At 39.9% G+C, this 25684-nt stretch overlaps 2 protein-coding genes across 2 annotated transcripts in view; both read left to right on the top strand.

The window, feature by feature from the left end:
• Positions 1 to 6046: 6046 nt before the first annotated feature.
• LOC148737068 (uncharacterized) lies at positions 6047 to 6841 on the top strand. Its single transcript, XM_088749252.1, has one exon. The coding sequence runs from the start codon at positions 6047 to 6049 to the stop codon at positions 6839 to 6841; it is 795 nt and encodes a 264-aa protein (XP_088605378.1).
• A 2517-nt stretch (positions 6842 to 9358) lies between these two features.
• Positions 9359 to 25684, top strand: part of LOC111319198 (uncharacterized) — a 99239-nt gene continuing 82913 nt past the window's right edge. The window contains exons 1-4 of the mRNA XM_088749251.1: positions 9359 to 9545; positions 9652 to 9702; positions 20542 to 20688; positions 21085 to 21210. Of these exons, the coding sequence (XP_088605377.1) occupies positions 9359 to 9545; positions 9652 to 9702; positions 20542 to 20688; positions 21085 to 21210 (511 nt within the window). The remainder of the gene's footprint in view (positions 9546 to 9651; positions 9703 to 20541; positions 20689 to 21084; positions 21211 to 25684) is intronic.

Here is a 25684-nt window from a genome sequence, read left to right as displayed (position 1 = left end):
CTCCAGTATATTGTTTGTGAACTTCATGGTCTTGTAATGGAAATAATTCAAATTTCCTTACAACTGCTGGCAAATAATGTGACGTTTTAGATTTAAAAACACGAGAAAAGAAGAATGATAGCAAAGGGACAAGCGAAGAAGTCAAGAGTCAAGATGACTTTCGCACAGGTTGTCGAAATGTCAGTCACGACCACCGACAACAGTCCTTCTCAGGACTAAACTTACCCTGACCATCACATTATACTTTCACATGTTACCCCCGGGTTCAAGTCATTTACTGAAGAAACAAACCTTGACAAAATGACAGATTTAAGTGGATTGGGGGAGGGGTGGGGGGAATGGGGATTCCCTATATTTTGAGACACCTCACAAAGTTACAATTTATTCCTTCCTTCCTACCACCAAACCTTGTCTGTGAGAAAAAAGGGGGAGGAGGGGGGAGGGCGTCTGGATCAAAGAACATGCATTTGTGATGAGAAGGTCGACAAGGAAAATGACTTCTACATGTGCGAGACAGACACTTTACCCTGTGGGAATCTAAGCCAATGACAATATAACTAACATTTCTAACTACTATCTGTAATGTAATATTTGTAATGTTGATGTTATATCCGAGAAAAAAAAGTGTATGCGTCTGATTATGGAGTTCCAGATCATGAAAGTGAGTTACCATGAAAGTAAGCTTTCATAGTTTATGGCTGACTCATTTATCAGAGGTGTTAAATCAAAGTTGGGCATACCATCAATTCCCGAGGATAGCCGTGTGCTATGAAGATATAAGAAAAGGAGAGCAATTGGAAAGTAAAAATACGACCCCTAATGTTTTCCGAAAAATATGCTGAAAAATTTGGGTAATATTTATAATTGTGATAGAGGTTAAATACAACGTGCGCTATCATTGGTCAAAAGGGCGTGCTTTATAGGAGTTTATAGTTCAGCACTAAATTTTCTCCGATTCTTATTGGTTTAAATTGATCACGTGACGCGATAGTATCCATCCGTGGAGAGACACTATCAGCCCTTATAGTTCACCACTATATTTTCTCTGGTTCTTATCGGTTTAAATCGATCACGTGGCGCGATAGTGTTCATTCGTGGAGAGACACAATCAGTCCATATTGCCCGCCCGCGGAAAATACCCTGATGGATAGTGCTTGTCCGCGGAAAATACTTGGATTGATACTACTCGTCCGTGAAAAGTTTTGAATAGTTTGACGGCCGCGGAGTTAGGCAGATCGGAAAAACAGTAACTTTTCAATTCTGAGAGGTATAACATATTATTTAGCCAATGTGTGGTTGCGAGCTATTGAAATTTGTGACAGGCTGTACGCATGAATAAATATTTGATTGACCTGCATTTAGTGGGTTTAGACTGTTTTTCAACTGGTGCGCGGAACAATAAAGACAATAGAGTGTTTATGTCTCGGAAGTATCGGTCTGATAGTTGCCCCTTGGAAATTTGATGTTCTTAAAACTAGCATATTTGCCCTCGAAGCTTCGCTTCTCAGGCAAACATTTGTTTTAAGGACATCAAATTTTCGCGGGGCAACTGCCAGCCGATAGTTCCTCGACAGAAATACTCTTTTGTGTCTGGCGTTTGCTCGTTGATTAATTGAAAGTGAAATTTTGGAATAAGTGAGCGGGCAGAAGAACCAATCAAAGGTTTGTAGGCACGCCAAGCGCCGGGATTTGCAATATTACAACGCGTGCAAGGACGAAAATCCTTAAAGAGAAAACGGAATGGACAACTTGAGTTCCGAAGGCTTTCATCCCCAGTCAGATTGTGAAGTTACGTACGGTAATAAAAATCGAACACAGCTAACACTTGTCTGGTATATGTAGTCTCGTGTTTTTGTGATCCATTCGATTTCCCTACAGCTGAATAAATCAAATCATCCGGCTGTAAATAAGAAACCATTGGTTTTCACCACGTGACCTCAGTCCTCGACAACCGTCGTTAACCGCCATTGTAGAGCCCTCAAAAAGTAAACAGAGACGTTTAGAATCAATGTAACTTTTTTTCTTTATTGGCGATAAAAAAAAGCTTGGGAAAAGATCCAAAAAGAGTATTTTTGGCACCTAGTTCACATTGCGTGACGTTTCAGAACTTTTTCTTTATTGAATGTTGAAATAATCATTCTACCCCCAAATGCCAAGTCATTGAATGGGAAAACACCAAACCCGGTAGTCGCTTATGTGTTTTTATTTAAGGAGTTTTTTCAATTGTGGAATTGTTTTGACATAGAATACAAAAGACTTACTTTAGTCAAAATTGGCTCCAATGGCTAAGAATCTACGTACCCCAAGGGAAGTTAATGAGTAACATTAGAAATAATCATCCCTAATTAGTATCTGGATTTTTCTCTTCTTCTTTTTGTTTTCTTTTTCCGTCGTTCTTTCATTTCGTTTTGATCACTGTTTCAGAGAAATTACTCTTTTAAAATTCCACAAAACAAGAGGCTTGTAATGGGCACATCTCATGCAAAATTGATGTTTGAAGAAGATAGTAAACATGAAACGGTTATGAATCTTATTATCCCGCCTAATTTTGATTAATAATAAATGACGGTAAGAATAAAACTTCGCTGTTCAAAAACCTAGCAGTGCCAGAGATGGGCAACTGATGGTTGCTACATTTCACTCACTTTATTGAAAACATTTTTAAAAAGCAAACTACCGTGATAGTGGGTTAAGAAAGTTTTTTTTTTTTTTTTTTTTTTTAACAATACTCTGAAGATGGTCCGCCGTCGCTGCCCGATGCTCGCTTTCATATTTCTTCTTTTTTCGTTTGGAGGTTGGTTCTACACCTTAACAGTTGCAAACCATGGTGAGTTAAGTTTGACATTGTTTTGTGTGGGTTAGATGAAAACGTAGACTTTGGCAACTCCGAAGCCTGCAAATCTGGAGTTGCAGGAAAGCAAGGGCCCGAAATTTAAGTGAAAAAAATTTGCTATTGTCAATAAGAGTAACTAATTAGAAATGATGAAGAAGGAAACCACAGTTTTACAAAGCGCTGAAAAATTAAAAAACTTTCAAAACGAGTTGGAACAAACTCGATCGTGTGCGGGAACTTCATTTGGGGTATTTTGGTTGAAACTTTTCCGCGACGTTTCCTAAGTTTTGAATTTGTACAATATTTATTCCGATCAATTTCATCATTAAACAATCAGAAATACGCAATAAAAACTATCTTTTGGAGGGAAAGAAATATTTTACCTGGTTGTTATTAACCAGCAATTCAAATCAAGCTTGCAGAGAAACACTGATGAATTATTCGGATGGCAATGAATAAGAGACACTCAGACTTTTGTAACTTGAGGAGAGAAAATCAAATAATGTAGTTGTATCTAAAGGTTTTTGATGCTCAAGATTTATCTGTTGCAGTTTTTATTTGAGTCTCTAAAACCATTAGATTCGTAAAAATACTCATTGCGTTAGCTATAGCAAATGGATGAGTACGAAAACTCTGAGTAGCACTTCATATCATCGTAGCTTTTAACAGCAGGTGGTTCAAAAGTGTTTGACCTCAGTTCTATCTCCATGTCTTAAAATAACAGAGTATTCATTCGAATCGTTTTATGAAAGGAAGAAACAAAGGCATCCCTAAGAATGCGGAACACAAGGAAAAACGTCTCGATTATTATGATTTTTACATGGAAACACCTTCACATGTTTTTGATCAATGAGGAAAACCATTACTAATATTTTCCTTCATTTACGCTAAAGTCTTCAACTTTCAAGAGAACTAAGCCATACATACATACCTACATATACTTTATTTAATCTCGAATTTGGAGTAGCTAAAGAATAAGCTAGTATCTTCGAGTTACAATTATAATTCTAAATACTACTAAAATGTAAAATGTGAAGTGTAAAATGTAAAATTGTAACAGTCTAAAATTTAACTATGAGAAAGAGTCATACTGTAGAATCTTCCGCTTGAAATCAGAAAAGTCAGACGTTCTAAAAGAGTCGGGAAGAGAGTTCTTTAGTTTTGAAGCCATATATGAAAAGGAGTGACGACCATAAGTAGTAGTTTTTGTAGACGGTAGAGACAAATTATAATTTCCGCGTAGATTATAGGATACTGACCGGAAACTAAACATATTCCTTAGATAGCCTGGATAGCAGTTAAATAACAAGCTCTTGTACAATATAATTAAGAAAGTCTGAAGGCGTCTTTTACACAGAGATTTGGAGTTAACTTTGCTAAGTAGAGAGTCATAGGGAGAATTATAATCCTGCAAGATAACTCTAAGAACTCGCTTGTTTAAAGTATCTATCTTATCAGTACTACGCGCACCACAGAAGTGCCATACAGACGAACATCATCAAGCTAGTATGAGAATTATTTATTTCCGTTATCGTTTCCTTCATTTGAGAAATACCCTATACCTAAACGATATCTTTGCTTGTCGAAACTCCAGGAAGCTGTTTCAAACAGACTACTTTGAAAATTTTGAAAATGGGATTTAGTCTACGGCGAAAAATTAAAAAGCAAACAAAAACTTCATCAGTTATATTGTAGAGACGTTTGTCTCAGTATCATGCCCCCTAGGCAGTATTGTGAAAACTTAGACGCAATTTATTGATATGCCATTATATACTCAGCCTGTGTAAGGAAATGAAAGAACTCCTGCAGGGTAAGGTAGGTCCGTGAGAGGACCTTTAGAAGCAAAAGATTGCCTGAACTGACTCGCACAGGACGAAATCCCACGTTTCCACATCGCCATTCTTACGATGAGAGATGTATGGCCTACCATCTTACCGAAGGTTTTTGCGCTACCTGGGTGCGTTGCGAGCTGTGTTGCAAAGAATACACGCCTTCTAACGACCCGCATGAATGTTATACCGGGCGATGTCGCGCATGCAGGGAAGATGTAGATTTGACATCGCATCAGTGTTACATCCAACGCGTGGAAGAAGAGGAAGACGAGCCCGTGAAAAAACCCAAAGACCTGTACAAAAAGGAGAAACGACAAAATCCCTATGTCAGCCCTTACATAGACCCACCCATTTTTGTCTACGCCGATTTTGAAGCGATGATCGAGTCTGACGTTACCCATGTCCCTATCTTGGTGCGTGCCGAAACGGGGGACTCGGACCAGTGCCACACCTCTTACGGTCCAGAATGCACTGGGGAATTTTCGGAATTTTTAGATACCCTGATCTACGGCACGGACACTCACCCCATTCCTAAAGAAGAGAGCCGTGACGTCATATGCATATTTCACAACCTCAAAGGATACGATAGTGTTTTTTTACAAGCACAACTCTTAAAAGAACACCGGAGATTTGAATTCATGATCCCTAACGGAACGAAACAGTTGTCTCTATCATATGGAAGAGTGCAATTTAAAGATTCCTTCTGTTTCATTCCATCTTCGCTCGCCCAATTTTCCAGCACGTTTGGAATCGAAGAACTGAAGAAAGGGTTTTTCCCACACGCTTTTCACACTCCCGACAATGCAGAATATGTGGGTGCCTTACCGGATCGCATTTATTTCGACCAGCGTCCATGTCAGAGAAAAAAATGACCGAGTTTGAGGAGTGGTACAGAGAAGAATATGCCCGTTGTCAACCGCCTGCCTTGTACGATCTAAAACGTGAGTTGATCGAATATTGCGGTTCGGATGTTAAATTATTGAAAGCCGGATGTCAAAAATTTGTGGCCGAATTTCGCACGGTCGCTGGCTTTGACCCGCTCGAAAAATGTGTCACCATCGCTCAAGCGTGCAATCGCTACTGGTGCAAACGAGTCATGGAGGAAGATAGCATCGCCTTAGAACCGTGAAGTGGTTGGCATGGGGCTCGTCCACCGCATTCTTTGAAATCTTTAGAGTGGTTGTTGTGGGAAGAGGGGCGGCGTGGAATTCGCATACGTCACGCAAGAAATGGCTGTGAAGTGGGCTTACGTTTGGCTGGTCACACCTATCACGTGGACGGATATCGCCAAGAATCGCGCCCCTGTTTCGAGTTTCAAGGGTGTTTGTGCCACGGATGCCGTACCTGCTTTCCCGATAGAAACCAAGTCCCCAACTGTAACATGGATTTAAACGTGGAAGCGTTAAGGCGTCAGACGGTTCAAAAACTCAAAGCGTTTCGTGACGCCGGGTACACGGTCGTGGAAATGTGGGAATGCGAGTTTTCCGATCTGAAAAAGCAAGTTGGGGAGTGCCGTGACTTTGTCGCAGATTTACATCTGGTGGAACCGTTAGAACTGCTCGAGGCATTTTTTGGTGGGCGTACTGGTGCCGTTTCGCTCTATCATCGGGTCACAAGCGATGAACAGATACGTTACGTCGACGTGACAAGCGAATACCCGTGGGTAAACAAGAATAGTGTATACCCTGTAGGGCACCCCGTCATCTCGTACGAGCCCGAAAATCAAGATCCCTCAGCCTATTTTGGTCTATTGAAAGTGGACGTGTTACCTCCTGCTCACTTGTTTCACCCCTTGTTACCGTACAGACACAAGATGGGCTCTGGTTCGTACAAGTTGACGTTTCCCTTATGCAGCAAGTGCGTTGAAGAAGAAAGTGGTAAACCGCTGCTGGAAAAATCTTACGAGTGCGCTCACACGGACGCCAAACGCACCTTGCGAGGTACTTGGTGTTCGTCAGAACTGGAAAAAGCTGTGTCTCTGGGGTATTGCGTGCTTCGCATTCACGAAGTGTGGCACTTTGAAGAATCTCAAGAAGGATTGTTTGCGCCGTACGTCGACACTTGGCTCAAAATAAAACAAGAGAGCGCCGGTTACCCTCCCTGGTGTCGAGAAGAAACAGATCGCATGCGATATGTGAGTGAATACAGACCAACAAGTCGCAAACCTGCCAAATGACCGAAGAATGCGGACTGCTGGACATGTTGGACGACCCGTTAGTGCACGTACAAGAAGTAAGAATTTTATCGCCTGAAATTGTGGAAGTCATGCATCAGCCAGATTCAAAGGATCCTCTCAAAGGTATGACCACAAAAATTTTCATCGCAGAGTTTACCACGGCGTTAACGCGTTTAAAACTATACGAATCGCTAGAAAGAGTACAACAGCAGGTGTTGTACTACCACGCAGATTCTGTCTTGTACCGTTGGAAACCCGGTTTGGCCGAAATTCCGCTAGGCGATCATTTAGGCGATGTGACAAATGAATTGGACGAGGGGGACTGGATCAAGGAATTTGTGAGTGCAGGCGTGAAAAATTACGGGTATCGCACGCGACTCGGACATGTGTGTACCAAAGTGAAAGGGTTTTTCGTTAAATGTGAGGAGTAGGCAACAACTTAATTTTCAAGTTCTAAAAGAATTGTCTTTTAGAACTTGAAAATTAAGAGAGCTCATAGATCAAGAACAAGAGCTCATAGATCATCATCACGTAGTCACCCACGAGTGCAACCCGGTGCATTTCGTAAGAGATCTCGTAGAAAAGAAAATTCGCACGGAACCGAAAATAAAAACTTACCAACTAGTATTCGATAAAAGGGTGATAGAGCCTGGAAGTTACGTGAGTTTTCCTTACGGATACCAAAGAATAGTGTAAACCGTTTGTAGATATATTAGAGCGGAAATTGCCATGCGGATACCAAAGAAACGTGTAAACCATACATAATAAACAACTTTTATTTTAAAACCTGCCCATCTCTTGTTTTTTTACAAGTATCGCCACGGACATTTTGATGGCTTCCAGTGTCGCCTCGGTTTCTCAAAGTTTTTCGACCAAAACTTGACGAACATTACACCTGCAGCACTTTGACGGGGGCGATAAAAAGAATCGGCATATCTCAAATTGTGTCAGGCGTCCTATTACACCAGAAATTTCGATGACGAAATACCTTGTGTCACTGTTTATCATAATTTTCAACAACCTACCCATTTGTACGGACAGATATTGAAGAGTACGCCAGTGGTATTCATGATCATCTCTTTCACAACTCAGCCTCCTGCGTCGATACTCTCAAAACGTCTTTAGGGTATGGATGGCCCTTGCGTGGTCGATTTAATGTCGGAATGATGCTTTTGGGAAAAGAGAAAAATATGCGCTTAGATGGCGGAGATAAAGGAGGGAGAGGGGAATGGGGGGAGGGGGCTTAGATCCAACCCAAACATGGTGCTAGATACTGCAAACAAACTTTAACTGAAAGAGCCCAGTCTAGAAAACTGCTGAATTAATTGCTGCCGATTCTTGAGAAGTTGAGGAAGGGTACTCCACAATACATTGTTACGCACGTCTTTGCTATTCTAAGTGTTATTTTAAGGTGATAGAAAGTCGCGTAGGAGAGATGTCCCTTTGAAGTTATAAAATTAGTTTGGAAGGAAACAAGAGAAATCGCTTTTCTTTGAGGAATGAGCCCTGGTCAGAAGTTCTTAGAAGAGTCTGAGAAGAAATCGGGAAAAAAAATCTTTCTTTTTCACCGATATCGACGAGTGCACCGCTTCTCCATCCGTATGTGACATTAACGCTCATTGCCAGAACACCGTAGGATCTTATCGCTGTGCCTGCAAAACTGGATTTTTTGGAAATGGAAAAACTTATGAACGTAAGAGTCTTTGGATTCTAAAGGAGAGCACATCTCTCTGGAGAAAAAGAAAAACTAAAAAAGGTCCAGATGGACAGGTAGATAGGCAAAAGTACTAAGCCACAGACTGAAGTTAATCCACATTTCCATTGGCATTTGTCACTTATATTAGCAAATTTAAGTCCCTTTTATTTAATTTTATAGCTGGATTTGGGGTTGGTGCATGTAGAGGACGCTTTGTACTATACAAAAGTTTACTGTTCTGCGGAGCGCCCGCTATCTCATCAAAGCTTGGGGCGCTCGGGGAGGAACCCATTCGTACGCTTATGGATACTTTCCAGTGACATATTAGGTGGAAAAGGGGTGTTTAAAGAAGGGAAGTTCAGACTAAGTAATGCAACTGTGCTAAATATATTGGTGGGACAAAAAGGAGGAGATTAGGTGGAGGTCGATGGCGGACAAAACACTAGCCAAACCGCAGCTCAGCTTGGAAAAGCTGGGAAGGACAATGCTGGCACTGGAGGAGAGGGAGGAGGTTTTGTTTAGACTACCGATGATGTGCTGTTATTGGCTGCCAGAGCTGGAGGAGGTGCATCCGGTGGATACAATGCTATGGATGGTCAGGCAGGATCAAATGGCACCAGTAGTGTGGGGAAAGTATTGACACAAGTTCGAGATGGAACTCATCCGAAGCGCAGCCTGGTGAATGCAACGGTGAGGGAGCTAGATACCATGGAGGAATAGGTGCGGGATGTTTTGGTAAGGATTGTGCCTGACTTGTCCCCTCCCATGGGGAAAGAGGTAAGTCACGTGCCGAAGCCTGGGTCGGAGGTAAAGCCGGAAAAATGAATAGCGGTAATAACGGGGGCCCTGCACCAGCAGCAATTGGAGGGTTTGGTGATGGTGGAAGGGGATCAGAGGATAATTGCGTATCAGGTGGAGGTGGTGGATACTCTGGGGGAGGTAGTGGTACCTATGGAAATCAAGCTGGAGGGGGAGGAGGCTCGTATTGTAATGGGGAAGGCTGTTCCGGTTTGACTTGTGGCAACTCATATGAAGATGGCCCTGTGCAAATTTATGAATGGCTGGGCTTATTTCAAAACATTATTTGATCATTGAATTTGGTTTTCTTGAACAGATTCTCTGTATTGCAAAGAGATATACATCGGCGAAACAGGAAGACAGCTAGGTGACTGATTCTGAGAACACCTGCGCGATGTAGAAAGGAATGACAAGGACGCATCAAAACCGTTCGCTAGACACATAAACCTACCTAATCATTCTAAGCAACATATGGCAATCTGCGGTCTTTCCTTGCATTTAGGTAGCTCGGATAGCCGCAAAACTCTTGAACAAAAGTTTATCTTTCAAATCCACACCCTTAATCCCACATGTATCAGCGAACGCTTTTCATTCTACTAATTTATTCGTGTTTTTCTCGTCGCCATGTTCCCACCAATGGCGTAGCTCCACTTTCTGAACATGAATCCACACACAACCCACAATTCCTTTAGTAAGAACATGAGTGCCATGTTGTTTTTTCCTTGAATTGAAATATCTATTCATTTCTGAGAAAAACGGTGGAAGCCGTTTTCAATTTAGGCACAGTTTGGCGATCCCAATCACGTGCAAACGGGGTTGAAATTAGTCATGATTCACTTCACCCGCTTGTCAGAACTGTTGCGTTAAAAAAAGCTCTCCTACCTCCAATCTTTTGGATAACTTGCCTTGGTCTAAATACCACGGTTTTATAAACATTAGGTATATCTGAGTAATCAAGAGAAGTATAGAAGTCATGGCTCTCCCATGCTTCGTAAAACCGTAGGCGATATATAACGATAATTTTGAGGGTGTGCATTTGTTTAGAATTTCGCAAGATTAAGAGTGACAATACCCAAGGTAACGATCTTTCAAAATATGTAAAGTTTCTTTTGGGGAAATGAATGTGGAATTTTATCAGGCTGTGACCAAAAGTAGGACGGGGACTCGGGGACGTGGGACTCAGGGACGTGGAACTCAGGGAAGTGGTAATTAGGGACTCGGAGACTCGGAGACTTGGAGACTCGGAGACTAGGAGACTCAGGGACGCCGGGACTCTGGGACGTGGGGCGCGAGGAGATCGGAACTCAGCGACGCGCGGGGACTCAGAGACGTAATAAACAAACAGCACCTGATTTTTGCATTGATTTGTAAAGTGTATTTTTTGATGGTCTCGAGAAACGTTTTATACTACCGAAACAGGCACACTGTTTTTTTTTTTTTTTTTTTTTTTCTGGGGACGTGCGTAACAGTTGTCGTTAGCAACAAAGGACAAAACTGAGGTGTCTACCTCAGATGATCTGATGCGAATCATAGGGAATAAATTAGAGCGTCTACAATTGATTCGTGATGAAGAATTGCGGATTCAGTACAACTCCAGCGTTTACAATTTATATTTGATAAACAATTAATAAATTAGAGTGTTAGCAGTTTATTTTACCTTTTTTTTTTCCTGGAAGATTGATGCGAGCTTATAACAACGGACGCAAGTTGCGATTACTTCGTTACGGAAGTATCCTCATCGTCCTTGTACTGAATCCGCAATTCTTCCTCAGGAATGAATTGTAAACACTCTCACTTATAATTATTCCTTACGATTCGCATCAGATCATGGAAGGTAGACACCTTAGTTTCGTCTGTTGTAATTAGTTCGCATTGACTTTCCGGAAAAGAAATATTACGAAGCATGTTGTATTACTAAACGAAAGCGGATAAATTACAACAGCCGACAAAAGCGCGGGCAAAGAAATGCGAAAGAATATTGAGTCACTTGACCAAAAAGGATCACTTTTGTCGTTAACATTACGCACGTCTCTGGAAAAGCAGTCTACCTGTTTCGGAAGTGTAATAACTTTCTCGAGGCCACCGAAAATTATACTTTACAGAATCAGGAGTTGTTTGCTTATCACGTCACTGAGTCCCTGCGCGTCCTCGAGTCCCCGAGTCCCCGAGTCCCCGAGTCCCCGAGTCACTGAGTCCCGAGTCCCCGAGTCCCCGAGTCCCCGAGTCCCCGAGTCCCCGAGTCCCCGAGTCCCCGAGTCCCCGAGTCCCCGAGTCCCCGAGTCCCCGAGTCCCCGAGTCTCTGAGTCACCGAGTCCCCGAGTCCCTGAGTCCTCGATTGAAAAGATTGGGTTTTTTTGCCATATGTCTCTTCTCTTTTGTTTTTGACGATCGTTGTCCAGAAGTTTTCAATCAATGAGTTCAAAACAGGAAAGAGGACACGATGGTTTTAATTGACAGAACTACCCTACGTAATTTGAATAGCGCGACAATATAATATGATAAATCTAAGAACATGGACTGCCGACTATACTCCCGAAAGAGCAAAAAACTTCCATCATTTCCTCAATTGCAGGAACACCAAAAGTATTGTCTTTCTTAAATTTATAATCTTTATTCAGTCCTCGTTGGAAATAAACACGCACTAGTAAGGTTAATTCAATTACATAAAATTGACGTGATCGATTCTTCAGAAGTAAGTAACGAGAACGATAAATTCGTGGTAAAATTAACAAATGGTAAACATCACAGCGTACACTATTGAGTTATGGATGCACGCAGGAGGTTGCTAAGCACGAAAGAAGCGTAAGAGTCGCTCGAGGCGATAGCCGAGAGCGACTGTAGCTTCTTGAGTGCTTAGCGAACCTCCCAAGTGCATCCATAACTCAATAGTGTACGCTGTGGTGTTTACCATTTGTTTTATAACATAACATTAACACATTGTAGCTAAAGAGTTCCCTTTTATTTAACAAATCTTACGTGACCAGAAAAAAACAAGCGCGCGCGGAAAAATAGTCTTTGCATTTGCTCACGTCAGCAGCGTACATCCATGGGCAAAGGGGGGACGCTAAATTGATCAATCAGAGCGCGCGCTTTACTTTGGTTATATTATAATAGTTATTAGCCATCTAAAGAAAAATCTGCTGCCCCAAAGTAACGAATTATAGGGAGAGATCGCAGGGTCGAAGATAGAAAACTCTGAACGTAAGCTTTAATTAAATAGTCGGCTCGATCAGTGTTTTAATGAATGTTGTCGCTAAGAACACCGACAGGTCGTATCAAGCGCACGTGGAACACAAATTGCAAAGTTTAGACGTTTTCCGGAGCAGCTGTTTTGATCGAGGCGCGACATAAAGCGAGGGTGCCGATGTCAAACTTACGGAGTTCCCAGAATGGAGAAAACGACAAAACGGAAAAAAAACTTTGGACTGTTGCGAACAGCTAAGAATATAATATTTGAGCTAAGGTTATTATATTTACTTTGCTATATGCATCGGAGTCGTGGTAATTTTTACTCTATCAATGTCTTGATGATCGCATGTACACAAGAGGATGGCGTGATTTTATATCTTTCTTCACGATTTTCAAACAAATTTTAAAAATCCCAAACTTATTTCCCCAAACTCAACTCTACATATTTTAAGCAATCTTACGAAATTCTGAACAAAGGCACATGTTAAAAATTGTCATTGTTTTTCGTCTACACTTTTACGCAACACGGGAGAGCCATAAGCTTTTGACTTCTCTTGAATACTGGGATTGATCAAATCTTTATGAAATCGCGGTGTTTAGACTGTGACAAGTTGTACAACCACTTGGAACTATGATAGCTTTTTATAGCACAATTGTTTTAATACGCGAATCATGACCTTTTTAAACCTGTTCGGTCTCACCAAATCGATCCTGGGACTGAAAACGAAACGTTTTCGTTTTTTCTGAAACAAATAATGTTTTCAAGCAAAAAACTTCAGCAATTGCATACTTTCTAAAGGATACTTGTATGTAAAAGAACAGCGAATTGTAGTTTTTTAACTTTGCAATGTAATGTTTGATTTTTGCACGGATTTGCTCTTAAATTGTATTATTGCCAACCAACTTGCACAAGTAGGTGTTTGTACAGCACTGGTGAAGCTTGAGTGCTGCGTTTGCTGCAGACTTCCAATCTTTGAAAAAGCGATGATTGCTTCTTAACTTGCGACCTCATGGCCTGCACATTTCCGTAAGATAACTTAGATAAATGCGTCAACCGAAAACCAAGTTCACTACATAACTCGTACAAAGTTTTGTTCTCTATGTCGTGAGACTCAAGGCCTCTGTACTCCTTTATTATGGGGTTCAAAAATTAATTTTCGTTGAAATGTTGGTGTTTCCCTATCGGAAGACTAGCCTGGTTATACACTCCTCGTTTAATACTTTATTTGTCGATTTTAAATTTTTTACCGCTTAATTTGGTGTCACTGCGCCGTACCGTTCGCGATCACCTCTGACACGTGAATACTTTATTTTGGCAGTATGACACGTTCGTAAGTTTTAGACACGAGGTTCCATTTCATTCCATCTGATTCTTCCTTCAAGAATGCGTGACATTTCGGGGATACCATGCAGTGTATAGGGAACGGTTGGTGAGAAATGATGGGTTTCGGGCAGGCGTTTTATTCCACTTCCTCCCTTCCCCGCGCTTTCAAATGGCGACCGAATATTCGCCGCGCTGAGTCTCGCGCTTGCAGACGCAAAATATCGCCTGCTAGCAAGCTAGAGGCTGTCAGAATAATTGCTGTACACTGTCTGCTATCACTTTGAGGAGATTTTTCACCTTTAATTCTAGATCCTTGTGGTTCTTCCTTTTCATTCGTTACAGTAATCATGAGAAATATTCTAACTATCATCGATGCACTGTGAAACGCATGCATAAATAATTAAGTCTATCTTGTGTTTTACCTAGAATAGCTTTGATACTGACCCCCAATAAACGTTGTAGATGCTATGCAATTACTATGGAAACACTCACAATGACTTTCTCATATTTCGATTATCGCCCATATCCAGTGAGGCCAAGAGAAGATTTCGAATTTAGTCAAAGGACTTCTAATGTTTATTGGATGTGTAGACGTTTTATCTTGAACAAGGTTAACTGACATGAATAATAAGAATGGGTAATATTGTTATACAAAGCAACTTTGAGAATAATTATGGAAATTTCTATTTTAAAAATTAATGTGAAAAAGTCGGGACTTAAAGACTACATTATTAAAAAAAAAACAAGATAAACTTCAGTTATGAGGTTTTCTGAGCGACAACACTCGATTAGGTCTGTACGTAGGTTTTTCGAAGTTCTTATCACAACTGTAATATGATAAAAAAAGTGTTTACTGCGGTGAAATTATAAGTTTCGTTTTATGTCTTTCACAAGACTGATTCATTAACGATCTGCTGATAAAAACTTTGTCGGTTGCAAAATTTGGAGAAATAAAACTCAAGACGTAGACGATTTGCATAGAAAAACATAAGCAATGTTTAGCAAACTTACAAAGTGAAGGATGCATCATCCGGCAAAAAGTATATTAAATTATGAGATCTCAAAAAGTAGCCTATTCTTTCGAAAATTGTCTTCATATGGGCTTGAGGCTCCCAATCTTACTGTTGCTTGGTAACCTGACAGATCAGCTGACATGTTCCAGCAAAATTAAAAGACATTAAGAAATTGGGATGTGGACCAAATAATAAAACAAACAAACAAAAAAAAAACACAAACACACAAAAAATGAATTAAGCAAGTTTTAACTGTAGAATTTCCTAATCTGATAAGATGAGTACGAGTTAAAAAAAAAAAGTTGTTTACCATCATCACGTAGTGATATAAAACAATCCTCCACGTAGAGTTTCATTATTAAATAATTGTCAATGCACAATGAAGCGAGGAATATCTATAGCCGTTCAAAGGTCTTTTCAAAATTATTTATGCAATATCTAAACCTTTTATCTTTTAAACAAGTTGAGTTTTTGTGGTAGATATTATTTTATAAACCAGATTTCGGTTTGGCAATGTATGCCACTCTCTCTATGGGCGATCCTCTCGAATTTCCGTCGAAAGAAAGTTTTCCTTTTTAGTTTGGTTGTTCTCCAATCCTACTTTTTCGTGTCTATGCAAGCTAAAATTGATTTCTGGCAAGACCACTCGTGTGGACAGCGATCTAAAGTGTCGAGCGCGCTAATGAAATTCTCTCTTGCTACAAGTTAAAAGATGCACTTAGTCATTTCACAAACAAAATATGGAAACTTCACTTGGAATTAGGGGAAAACCTTCTCTTCGAAATTAATTTGCATATCAAAAACTCACCTAATTGTACGAAAGAATACTTAAAATGCAGGTGCAAATCAGGCTAAAAATAACTCAGTCCGAATGACACTTAACAAAAGGGTCTACCTCATTGAAGCCATGATCTCTAAAATTGTCTTTTAAAATCCCTCTCTGGTCAAAATACCACAGAGGTATCAATTTGAATCTTAAAAAAAAAAAAACAAAAAAAAAACCTTTTCATGCGCTTGCATTTTCACAAAGTTTTGTCAATTGATGCTGCTAATAATTATTAAAACAGTTAGAAGAAGATAAGAAGCCTCCCTAGAGATAGTGAGTGAAAGATATAAATAGCTGCCTGAGGAGAAAACTAACCAAATTAACTGTTTCAGTAGACATTAACAATTAATCTCACAGCCTCTCTGTGACGGGCGGTGAAACATCTTTTATATATCACGGCCAAATGTTATTGGTTAACACGTTTCTAGGGTAGCGTAGCCTTATATTGGTGGTACATCTCTGTCAACAAACTGCTGTTAAGCTCCTCAGTTTGCTTAACAGCTTCAAAACATCGAAAGGATTTCTCTTCTGCTGTTTTTGGCAGACATGAGAGTTTCTCCCCACTTGTTCCTTATCTCTGTGGTGCTTTCCTTCGGACAATCTCAGTTCTGCCCAGATGGTATGTTTTAAAGCTTGCTTTTTTTTTACAAGGAACGTTTGTTTTTCTGCTCTTAATTCTTCAGCTATGCAAGTTATTTAAAAAAAAAAAAAACAAAAATTGAAAACGCACATTTTCCAGGACTAAAATTCTCGTTTATAGAGGCTTAACTAACAAGACGGCTACATTGCATAAGTAGTAGAGAGTACTACTTATGCAATGTACTCTCTCGCAGTAGAGAGCACATTGCATAATGTACAATGTACACTCTCGTAGTAGAGAGCTCATTAGTACTCTCTCGCAGTAGAGTGCGCTATTGCATAAATAGCGCTCTCTACTGCTAGGATCGTGCATCATACGTATCTAATACCGCAGTTCAAAGTATATGAACTTCATATATACATTGCATCTGATTTATTATCACGGGTTTATTACGAATCAACTTAACGGCCTGCTCCCAATTGGCTTGTTAGCTCAATTGGTAGAGCGCTGCACTAGTATCGCAGAGGTCAGTGGTTCGAATCCCTTACAGGCCTGAGTTTTTTCAGGTCTGATTTTCGCTATTGCATAAATAGCGCTCTCTACTGCGAGGATCGTGCATCATACGTATCTAATAACACAGTTCAAAATGTATGAACTTCATATATACATTGTATCTGATTTATCATCACGGGTTTGTTACGAATCAACTTAACGACCTGCTCCCACTTGGCTTGTTAGCTCAATTGGTAGAGCGCTGCACTAGTATCGCAGAGGTCAGTGGTTCGAATCCCGTACATACCTGATTTTTTTCAGGTCTGATTTTCGCTATTGCATAAATAGCGCTCTCTACTGCGAGGATCGTGCATCATACGTATCTATAACCGCAGTTCAAAATATATGAACTTCATATATACATTGTATAAGATGGCTACTGAAACTCATCTTCCATTTTAATGCGCTGTCACCTTCTGTTCGCTCAAAAATGTTTTAGATTCTTTTTTTTACAATATGCGAACGTGAGTCTGCAAAGCTTTTAGTTATGACCGAACAATGTCTGCAGTTACCAAATTGGTTATCTTTTTTACAGCTTATGCCCTCGAATTCTTTTGAGACACTCTAAGGTCCATTTAAGTTTTATCAAGGCTATCCAAAACTAATGAACATATTTTCGCAAATTCCATATATTTGTTTGGTGCTCGCACGAACCCAAGGAAGAGCCTATAGTTAGCCTCGCACTCAGGGTAATAGAAATTGTTATATTAACTAGTTGGAAAGGAAATTTTTTCAATTCGAAAAATTGCCTCCCTTCTTTTGACAATCTCCTGTGGAATAACGACCTCTCTTTGGTACATAATTAGTCGCTGGTATCATATTTAGTTGACATCATTTGTTTTTATTTGAAGAAAACTTTTGTAGTAAAATTTATACACTTCATAAACATATTTCCGACATGTGTTAAACATATACCAATCGGCATTCGAGGCATATTGTTTTCAATCGTCGTAGCAACCTTCCTGCGTTATGTATTACGCAGTCATTGGAAGCCTAATGAGTAAGGTTTTTTTTCAAAGGTTATAAAAACAGAGAGAAAATTGTTAAATGCAGACAGAGCAATTATGTTTCCAATAATGCACACGGAACTAAGTGCGAATGGGCGGAAATATGAGAACTCCGGATCCTCACTTGACAGGTGGCTATACTAAGAGATGAACGACGTGGATGTCTAACCATGAACACATTGAAATTGGTTATATTTCACAACTCTTTATTAGTGCATTTTCATAATTGAATTAAAATCGATGCACAATGAAGCAACGGGAAGATTTTTACTTCAATAACGGTTTCCAAGGGTTTTTTTGGATATTAATCCACCGTGGACAAGTTTTATCGAAATGAGGCTTAATTGATATGGACAATGAGAAAAACAAAACAGAACTAAAACGGAATAAAGATCTTAACGTAAAATTGAGAATTTGATGGTGCTTGGCGCGTGTATATCGTTCAATGGATGCACCTCTTATCATAAGGTTTTATGACAAAATAATCAATTCAACAACGCTCAATAATTCTTACTATTTCAGGGAAGAGTAAAGAAAGTTTAGTTTCCTCGTTGCGGCCTTAACTCGTCCCGCGTTTAGGAATAAAATAATGTTAACTCCAAACTTATTTTCGTCCGTTTACAGAGCTAACATATCATGGTTTTTTTTTTAAGCATATATTTACTTTTGAAATTGAGCTTCAAAAGGATGTATCTCAATCGGGATGAAACATAGAAAAAATTCTTGAGAGCTTTGAAACCACTCGGCTAAGCCACACAGGAACTTGCCAGCTGAAGAGAAGTGCACACGTCGTGTTCCGGCCATGCATACGTAGAGATGTAGACCATGGTGGCCCATTAGGAGTTAGGCAGGACTTGCAATTACCGCGCGCATAATAACTTTTAAGATGAGCGAGGAAAATAATATGATTTGTCATAATGCATACAAGTTGGGAGTTCAAGACTGAAACTTCTTGCCTCTTTTATTATTTAGCATTGATGGAGGTTATCAAAGTTATCTGGATCAAATTTTCTTCGGAGTTTGGGTTCGTTAAAACTACACTTTGTCGATATCATTTTTAACGAATGTGAAGCTATTTGTGTGAGGTGTCCCGCAGAAAGTGACCGAGATGAGAAAAACAAAAACAAAAAAAGAAAAAAAAGAAATGTACTTTGTTTAATGTAAGCTGGTTCAGCAGAGGTCATCGTGAAAATTGTTTGCATTTATATAAAGGAAAGAAAAAAAAAACTTTTTTGGCTCTTGGAGATCATACAATGGTTTCGGGATAAACCTTGAAATGAATTGTCTTCGCTAACTCCTTTATTTCCTTCATCTTTTTCTCTTCTTCTTCTTTTTTTTCCTCCAAAACACAACAACCTACAGCACCTTCTTATATAGTTGCTTACAATCTTTCTAGAAGATTCTACAGGTCCACAACACGACTATTTTTAGTAAAATTACATCATAGAATTTTATAGAATTTACGGTAAACAACCTGAGTTTCTATAAATAGAAGTCACGTGCTCATGTCGAAACCACTAGAACTTTCCTAAAGGACTAATCAAGAATGTTCTGGAAATCAAAGGATAATCGATAAACGTGCCAAATAACATGTCTTCTGTCCATACAATCCTTTTCTAAAGATCTTTTCTCTCGAAAAAAACTAAAGGATATATATATATATATATATATATAATATGATCTTGGTATCTTACTGAATATGTCATAATTATCAAGGCAAGACCCAAGCGCTCGGAAAACGAGTTTAACAGCAACCTAGACCTTTAGAACCCATGACGCTATTTGACTTTTAATGATTTGAATTTTAAGATCAATGCCGTATATTAGCCTTTCCATCGACCCTGTTCTTCGTGGGAGAACGTCTTATTAACCACACCATAGCAAATATCAGTGTGATTGACAGGGACACCTGTGAATACCGTTGCTACCTGAACTATAACTGCGTCAGTGTTAACTTTTATTTTGGAGAAAATGGGGCAGAAGCACACAACTGTGAACTGAATAACTCAACTGCTAAAGAGTATGACGAGGATCTGGTACAAGCATCGAATTATGTGTACCATGGAACTAAGGTACATAGACGAGCTGTTAATTAAATGTCAATTGCATCTCTCTCTTTTTAAGCCATTCATGAGAGCTGAGGGATACTTTCATCCATTATTTGTTATTTTTACATAATTTTAACCACCTGCTAGCGTCGTTACGGATCTTTTGTACATAAATTACCAAAAACAAAAATCCTTTGAGCGCCTTGAGGACGGACACCCAACACCGTTAACATGAGCGAGTACTTTGTCGTATTTATTTTAGAGCCATGCTCACCTGCCTTGAGTAAACAATTGATCGCTGTTCTATTAAAGAAAGCACAACCACGCTTCTAATAAGAAAATTCTCGGAAGAAAAGATAACTGGAATGGTCATTTTAAGGCATTTCTGCAAAAGGTAGTTTTATTCCATTGGTTCGAAGCTTAAAAACAGTCGCAATAATTAGATCAATTTCATGGCCCGGGAGATGCTAAGAACAGGTAGAAAGATACAATTGAGCTATGACCGGGGTTCCTAGATGTTGTTCTTAGGGACGTCACTATACTCTTTAAATCCTATCTACAGGCATCCCTTCCCGATTCTCCTTTTCTTTTTGTATTCAAATTCTCGGGGAGATGTCGGAGAATGTTGTTAAGGTATTGAATAATAACTTGTGACATCCCATTTCCTTTTTTTTTTTTTTTTTTCTTTTTCTTTCAAAGAATTTTTGTGCTAAATCTCCATGCGGAAACCACGGCACCTGCCAGTCGGGATTCACAAGAAAACGATATCGATGCCTATGTGCGTCTGGGTTCACTGGCCACGATTGTGAAAAAGGCAAGACTTAAAATAATAAAAATTAATTTTGTATTTCATTGCAACATGGGGGCCTATTCCCTCGGATGGTTTATAATTCAAGATCGGCTCTACTTATGACGCGTAGTTTCAAATTTCTTGCTTTTTCTTTAGAAAGGATCTCAAGCCAGCCCCATTATGTGTTTTTAAGCTGTAGTGTCACCCCAGCCTATTACAGGCATTTCGTGCCGAGAAAAGTGGAGCGAAGAATGTTCCTCTCCAAAGCCTCGCATTTTTTGTTCTAACTTGCTTCTTCACACACCACTGGCGACAAATAGCATTGCACATCATACATCCTCTCCCCCCACCCCCCCCCCCTAGTTCCTGCGACCTCTGTAATTCAGTATTTTGACCAAAGGTCTATTGACTTTATTTTAGACATCGACGAGTGTGCTACAGATACCCACAACTGCAGCAATGAAAACGTCGTTTGCCAAAACACCGAGGGATCATTCAAGTGCATTTGTAAACGTGGATTCACCGGGGATATACATAACTGCACTGGTAATGAACATTGTAGAAACACAAGCTTTATAATCCTAATTATAACGTACTCCGACTATCACATCTAAGACACAAACGTTTCCACTAACACGACTTGATTAACAAGCCGTAGATCTGGTTTTGCATTGCACAGCTCCTCGTTCCCCTTCCCTCCTTCCTAGAGACAACAATGATGATGGGTAAAATCCATTGATTTTATCTAAACGGTCCGCTGACCAGCCGCTGAGTAAAAACAGAACGGCGCGGGGTGGGGTGAGTGGGGCTATCGTCATAAGTTATTCGAATACATGCTTTAAGAACTTTAGGACTCTCCGTCTAAACAGTGAAAGCATGCTTCGTGGTACAGACTACCTTTATTTTATTCTCATAACTCTTTCCTTTAAATTAGAACTGGTATTAATTAGTAGTTATTGATGTATTTTTAAGCAGGGTACCCATATTACCTTTTGCTTGTCTTCAGTGGAATAAGATAAGGCGTCTTTTTTACCACAACCTTTTATTTATGTTCCATTTCACGCAATGAACACTGTACTTAGAATGTTTGTTCTATATCATTTTTGCTGTTCCCAAGAATGTATGCAAAATCATCGCTTTGCTGACTCTAACATATGATTTTCCGAAACAGTAACCAATGTCATTTATGTATGGTGTTAATAAGACTAGCCATGTGCAATTTTTAGGGTTTTCCACTTATAAGCTCCACATAAAATTGTCAATTGAGCCATGTTAGTTTCAGCTCTGACCTATTATCAGTAAACCCTTTTCTTTTCATTTTCAGTTTTACTGTACATTTTTTTTTTCATACAAAGACATGAAAAAGGCCGGCTAAATAAGCTCCTCTCTGCTTCTAATTTGTTTGTTGCTTTCACCACACGCCTCTGCATGACTCCCTGTTGGCTAAATTAAAGAGAGAAATTTGAAAGACTGCTATGCAGGACACCTTTTCTTTTTCATTTCAGTTACCCTGCACAATTATATATAAGTATGTAAAAATGTAAAAAGCACAAAGGTTTTTACAACTAAACTGTTTTGTTTTTGTTTTTGTGTGTGTGTGTGTATTCTACGCTATATATAGATATACTTCCTTCTAGCAAAATGATGGCTTTTATAGCCAGCAACAAAGTCCATTGCAACACTGCTTGATGGTGTAACCATCCTTCCACTGAGCACTGGCATTCATGGGTCATTTCAGTCCTTAAGTTTTGATATTAGAATAGCTTTCGAATCTCTAGATTCAAATGGGAGCTTGTAGAAATTACAGATTTCCTTAAGTGAACAGTGAACAGTGAAATAGTGATGTCTCACTTTCTTTATTTACCGTTAACTTAGCTTCTCGAAAGGCTCTTGAAGATTCCTTAGCTCTTCAAGTTCAGAACATACAGGCTAATAATTTGAAGTTTTAGATTCTTTGTCGGTATATTCTTTGTATGCAGTTGTTAATGTAAGTATGTCGTGTGAACTCCGTTGCTCTGTTGCCGTTACCAGTGCCTCGTACAGCTTGTCCGGATCATTTGGAGCGATTACACCGCATGCCAACCGATAAGACATCTCGGCTGTTTTGGGACATTTTTCTTTTTCATTAGACGTTGCAACTTCTCAACGTTTTGTTACGGGGCCATCAGTGGCTGGAATTTTCCTTAGGACATTTTCTCCATGGTTTCGTTGTCGTAGTGTTTGTGAAACCATGAAAGGTTACAAGAAAAGAGCTTTAATCTTGAGGGAAAATTATAAACATCTTTGCAACTATATTGTTGGGCAATACTTTAAGGGTAGTGGTGATGTCATATCGGTTACCATGGCAGGACGTAAGGTCTACAAACAGACTCAAATTTTCAGTTATTGTAAATTATCTGAAAATCTAAGTCTGTGACCTACCATTTCTATTCATTTGTAGGAAGCCTACCGAAATTCTTTAACTTCCCAGAAAGCATAACAAAAAATTATCTAGCAGATTTTAAGACCTCCTCTTTTACTTGTAATTGATTTTAAACGCGATACGTACAAGTTCGGGAGATCTAAAGGAACTCACTTTAACTTTGTATACTCGATACGATTTCAATTTCCGCGCCAAGGGAGCAATTCGTGAGTGGTCAGTGGTTACGCTTGTGAGGTAAAGAGTGGCTTTGTGACTTTTTCACTCAATTGAAGAGACTTGCGCCACTCCTATGAAATGGTTAAACAGAATACAGACTGTAAGCAGTGTAATGTTCTGATTGTAATCCTACCGGAAGCTGTCCTAGCCGAAGTTCTGAGACATTGCAAAGGATTATGGATATTTGTATGGGCCATGCTTTCCGGTTGTCATGGTGGATGAATAAAGACTGGTTTCGTTTTATAGTTTAATCTGGGTTACTGTGCGGCCATCCAAGTGACATCGTTACATTGGCGACGAGGATTCAATTCGTTTTGTGAGGTAGGGGATATTTTTGGAAGTCATTTGTGCAGAAAGCCTTGCCATTTTCTCAGAAGATGGTGGACAGTGGAACGAGTTCGAGTGTAACTTCAAGTTCACAGGCTTCGCCAGCTGCAGCGTTTGTTCCTCTTCTTGATGTGGCCAGCCTTCCTCCATTCAATCCAAAAGAAGATCCGAAGACACTTGAAGTTCGCTGGAAGTTGTAGAAACGCTCGTTTAATCTGTATTTGGTGGCAAAAGGTATTACGAAGGATGAACAGAAAACTGCATTGCTGTTGCATACTGGAGGGTTCAATTTACAGGAGCTTCATTACATGTTATTGACCGGTGCGGATATCAAGCCGTTCGCTGAGAGTATGGAGTTATTGGATAACTATTTCGCACCACAGTTGAATGTTCCATTCAAAAGGCACCAGTTTAGGCAAATGAAGCAGGCGTCAGGAGAGTCGGTGGATCAGTTTGTTTGTCGGTTGAGGCAGAAAGAGATCTCCTGCGATTTTGAAAATGTCGACGAGGCGATAAGAGATCAGCTTATTGAGAAATGCAAGGATCTAAGTCTTCGCCGTAAGTTCCTTGAGAAAGCAGATGTTACTCTGAAAGATTTAAAAGATTTGGCTCATGTGCAGGAAGCGGTGAACATTCAGGTGAAGGCTATGGATCAGTCATCCGGTCCGGTAAATGCTGTTTCCGGCCGATCTCATTGCAAAGGAAAAGGAAAAGGGACAGCACAAGGTAGGGGCAGAGGCTATAGGCCCGGTAAACCGTCCGGTGGCTCTCAGGAGACAAAAGTGAGAGGCTGTTTTAGCTGTAATTACACTGACCATATGGCACGCGACCCGATTGTCCTGCCTGTGGCAAGAAATGTAATGCATGCGGCGAGATCGGACATTTTGCAGTCTGTTGCAAAACAATTTTAGTGTAAGTATCCGTCAGTATGGAAAATGCGACAAGTCACTCCGCTACCAAAAAGTACTGAGGAGAATATGAATAAGCAGTGTTTTCGACCTGTCACCTCTCTTCCAGCCTTAAACAACATCTATCAGAGGCTCCTTTCGTCGCAGTTACTCCATCATTTCCAGGGCCTTCTCTCTGATTTTCTCGCAGCCTACAGAGAGTTTTATAGCTGCAATACGACGCTGTTACGCCTTGTTGAGGACTGGAAGGAATGTCTAGATCGCGGGCAGCTTATAGCTGTTGTAATAATGGACTTATCAAAGGCGAAAGTGCGAAATAGTTATCCAATAGCCTCCCCCACGATCTTCTCATTACTAAATTGCGAGCGTACGGCTTAGATACACATGGTTGTGCTTTATTTAATGACTACTTTCAGCATAGGCAACAGAGGGTAAAAATTGGCGATGAGTTTTCCACGTGGAGGCATAATTACAGAGGTGCACCACAGGGAAGTGTCCCAGGACCCTTACTTTTTAACATATTCTTAAATGATATTTTCTATTTTATTACAAAGGTTAAGCTTAATGCATACGCTGACGATCAGCAATTATATAGCTCGGATACGGATCACCTTGCCCTGCATGATAGGATGAATAGTGAACTATCGATTGTTGTCGATTGGTTTAGGAATAACGGTCTTATGGCCAATCCAAGTAAATTTTATTTTCTCATACTCGGAGAAACTGATCGTAATTTTTCATTTATAATTATAGTTGATGGGATGAGAATCGAGCAGCATGATGATATAGATCTTCTAGGAATTAACATTGATTCAAATCTTAGTTTTTGGAAGCATGTATCTCATATATGCGATAGGGTCAATAACCAGTCTAGGGTCATTGGGCGTTTTGGAAAGCTTCTCTCTGGATCCACACGGTTACGTTTATAGTGAGTGCTTCGCCGAGTCCTCGGAGACAGATAAAGTTCGTATTCAGCTTTACTTAACAGGCTTGGTATGGTATCACTAAAAGATAAAAGAGTCCAGGACATATTGACTATGGTTTACAAAGGCCTTTACAACATGGCTCCTGGGTATATCACGTCACTTCTCAAAGAGCGCAGTCAAAGTGCGTATGATTAAAGGGGTAAAAGGAAATTACAGATACC

This window comes from Stylophora pistillata, chromosome 2 (assembly GCF_964205215.1).
Source record: "Stylophora pistillata chromosome 2, jaStyPist1.2, whole genome shotgun sequence".
Lineage (NCBI taxonomy): Eukaryota > Metazoa > Cnidaria > Anthozoa > Scleractinia > Pocilloporidae > Stylophora > Stylophora pistillata.
Note: the sequence above shows the minus strand (reverse complement) of the source record. Positions and strands in the feature narration are given on the sequence as shown.

Coding starts and splice junctions, on each gene's coding strand:
- LOC148737068 (XM_088749252.1), top strand. CDS start 6,047: ATGGATTTAAACGTGGAAGCGTTAAGGCGTCAGACGGTTCAAAAACTC.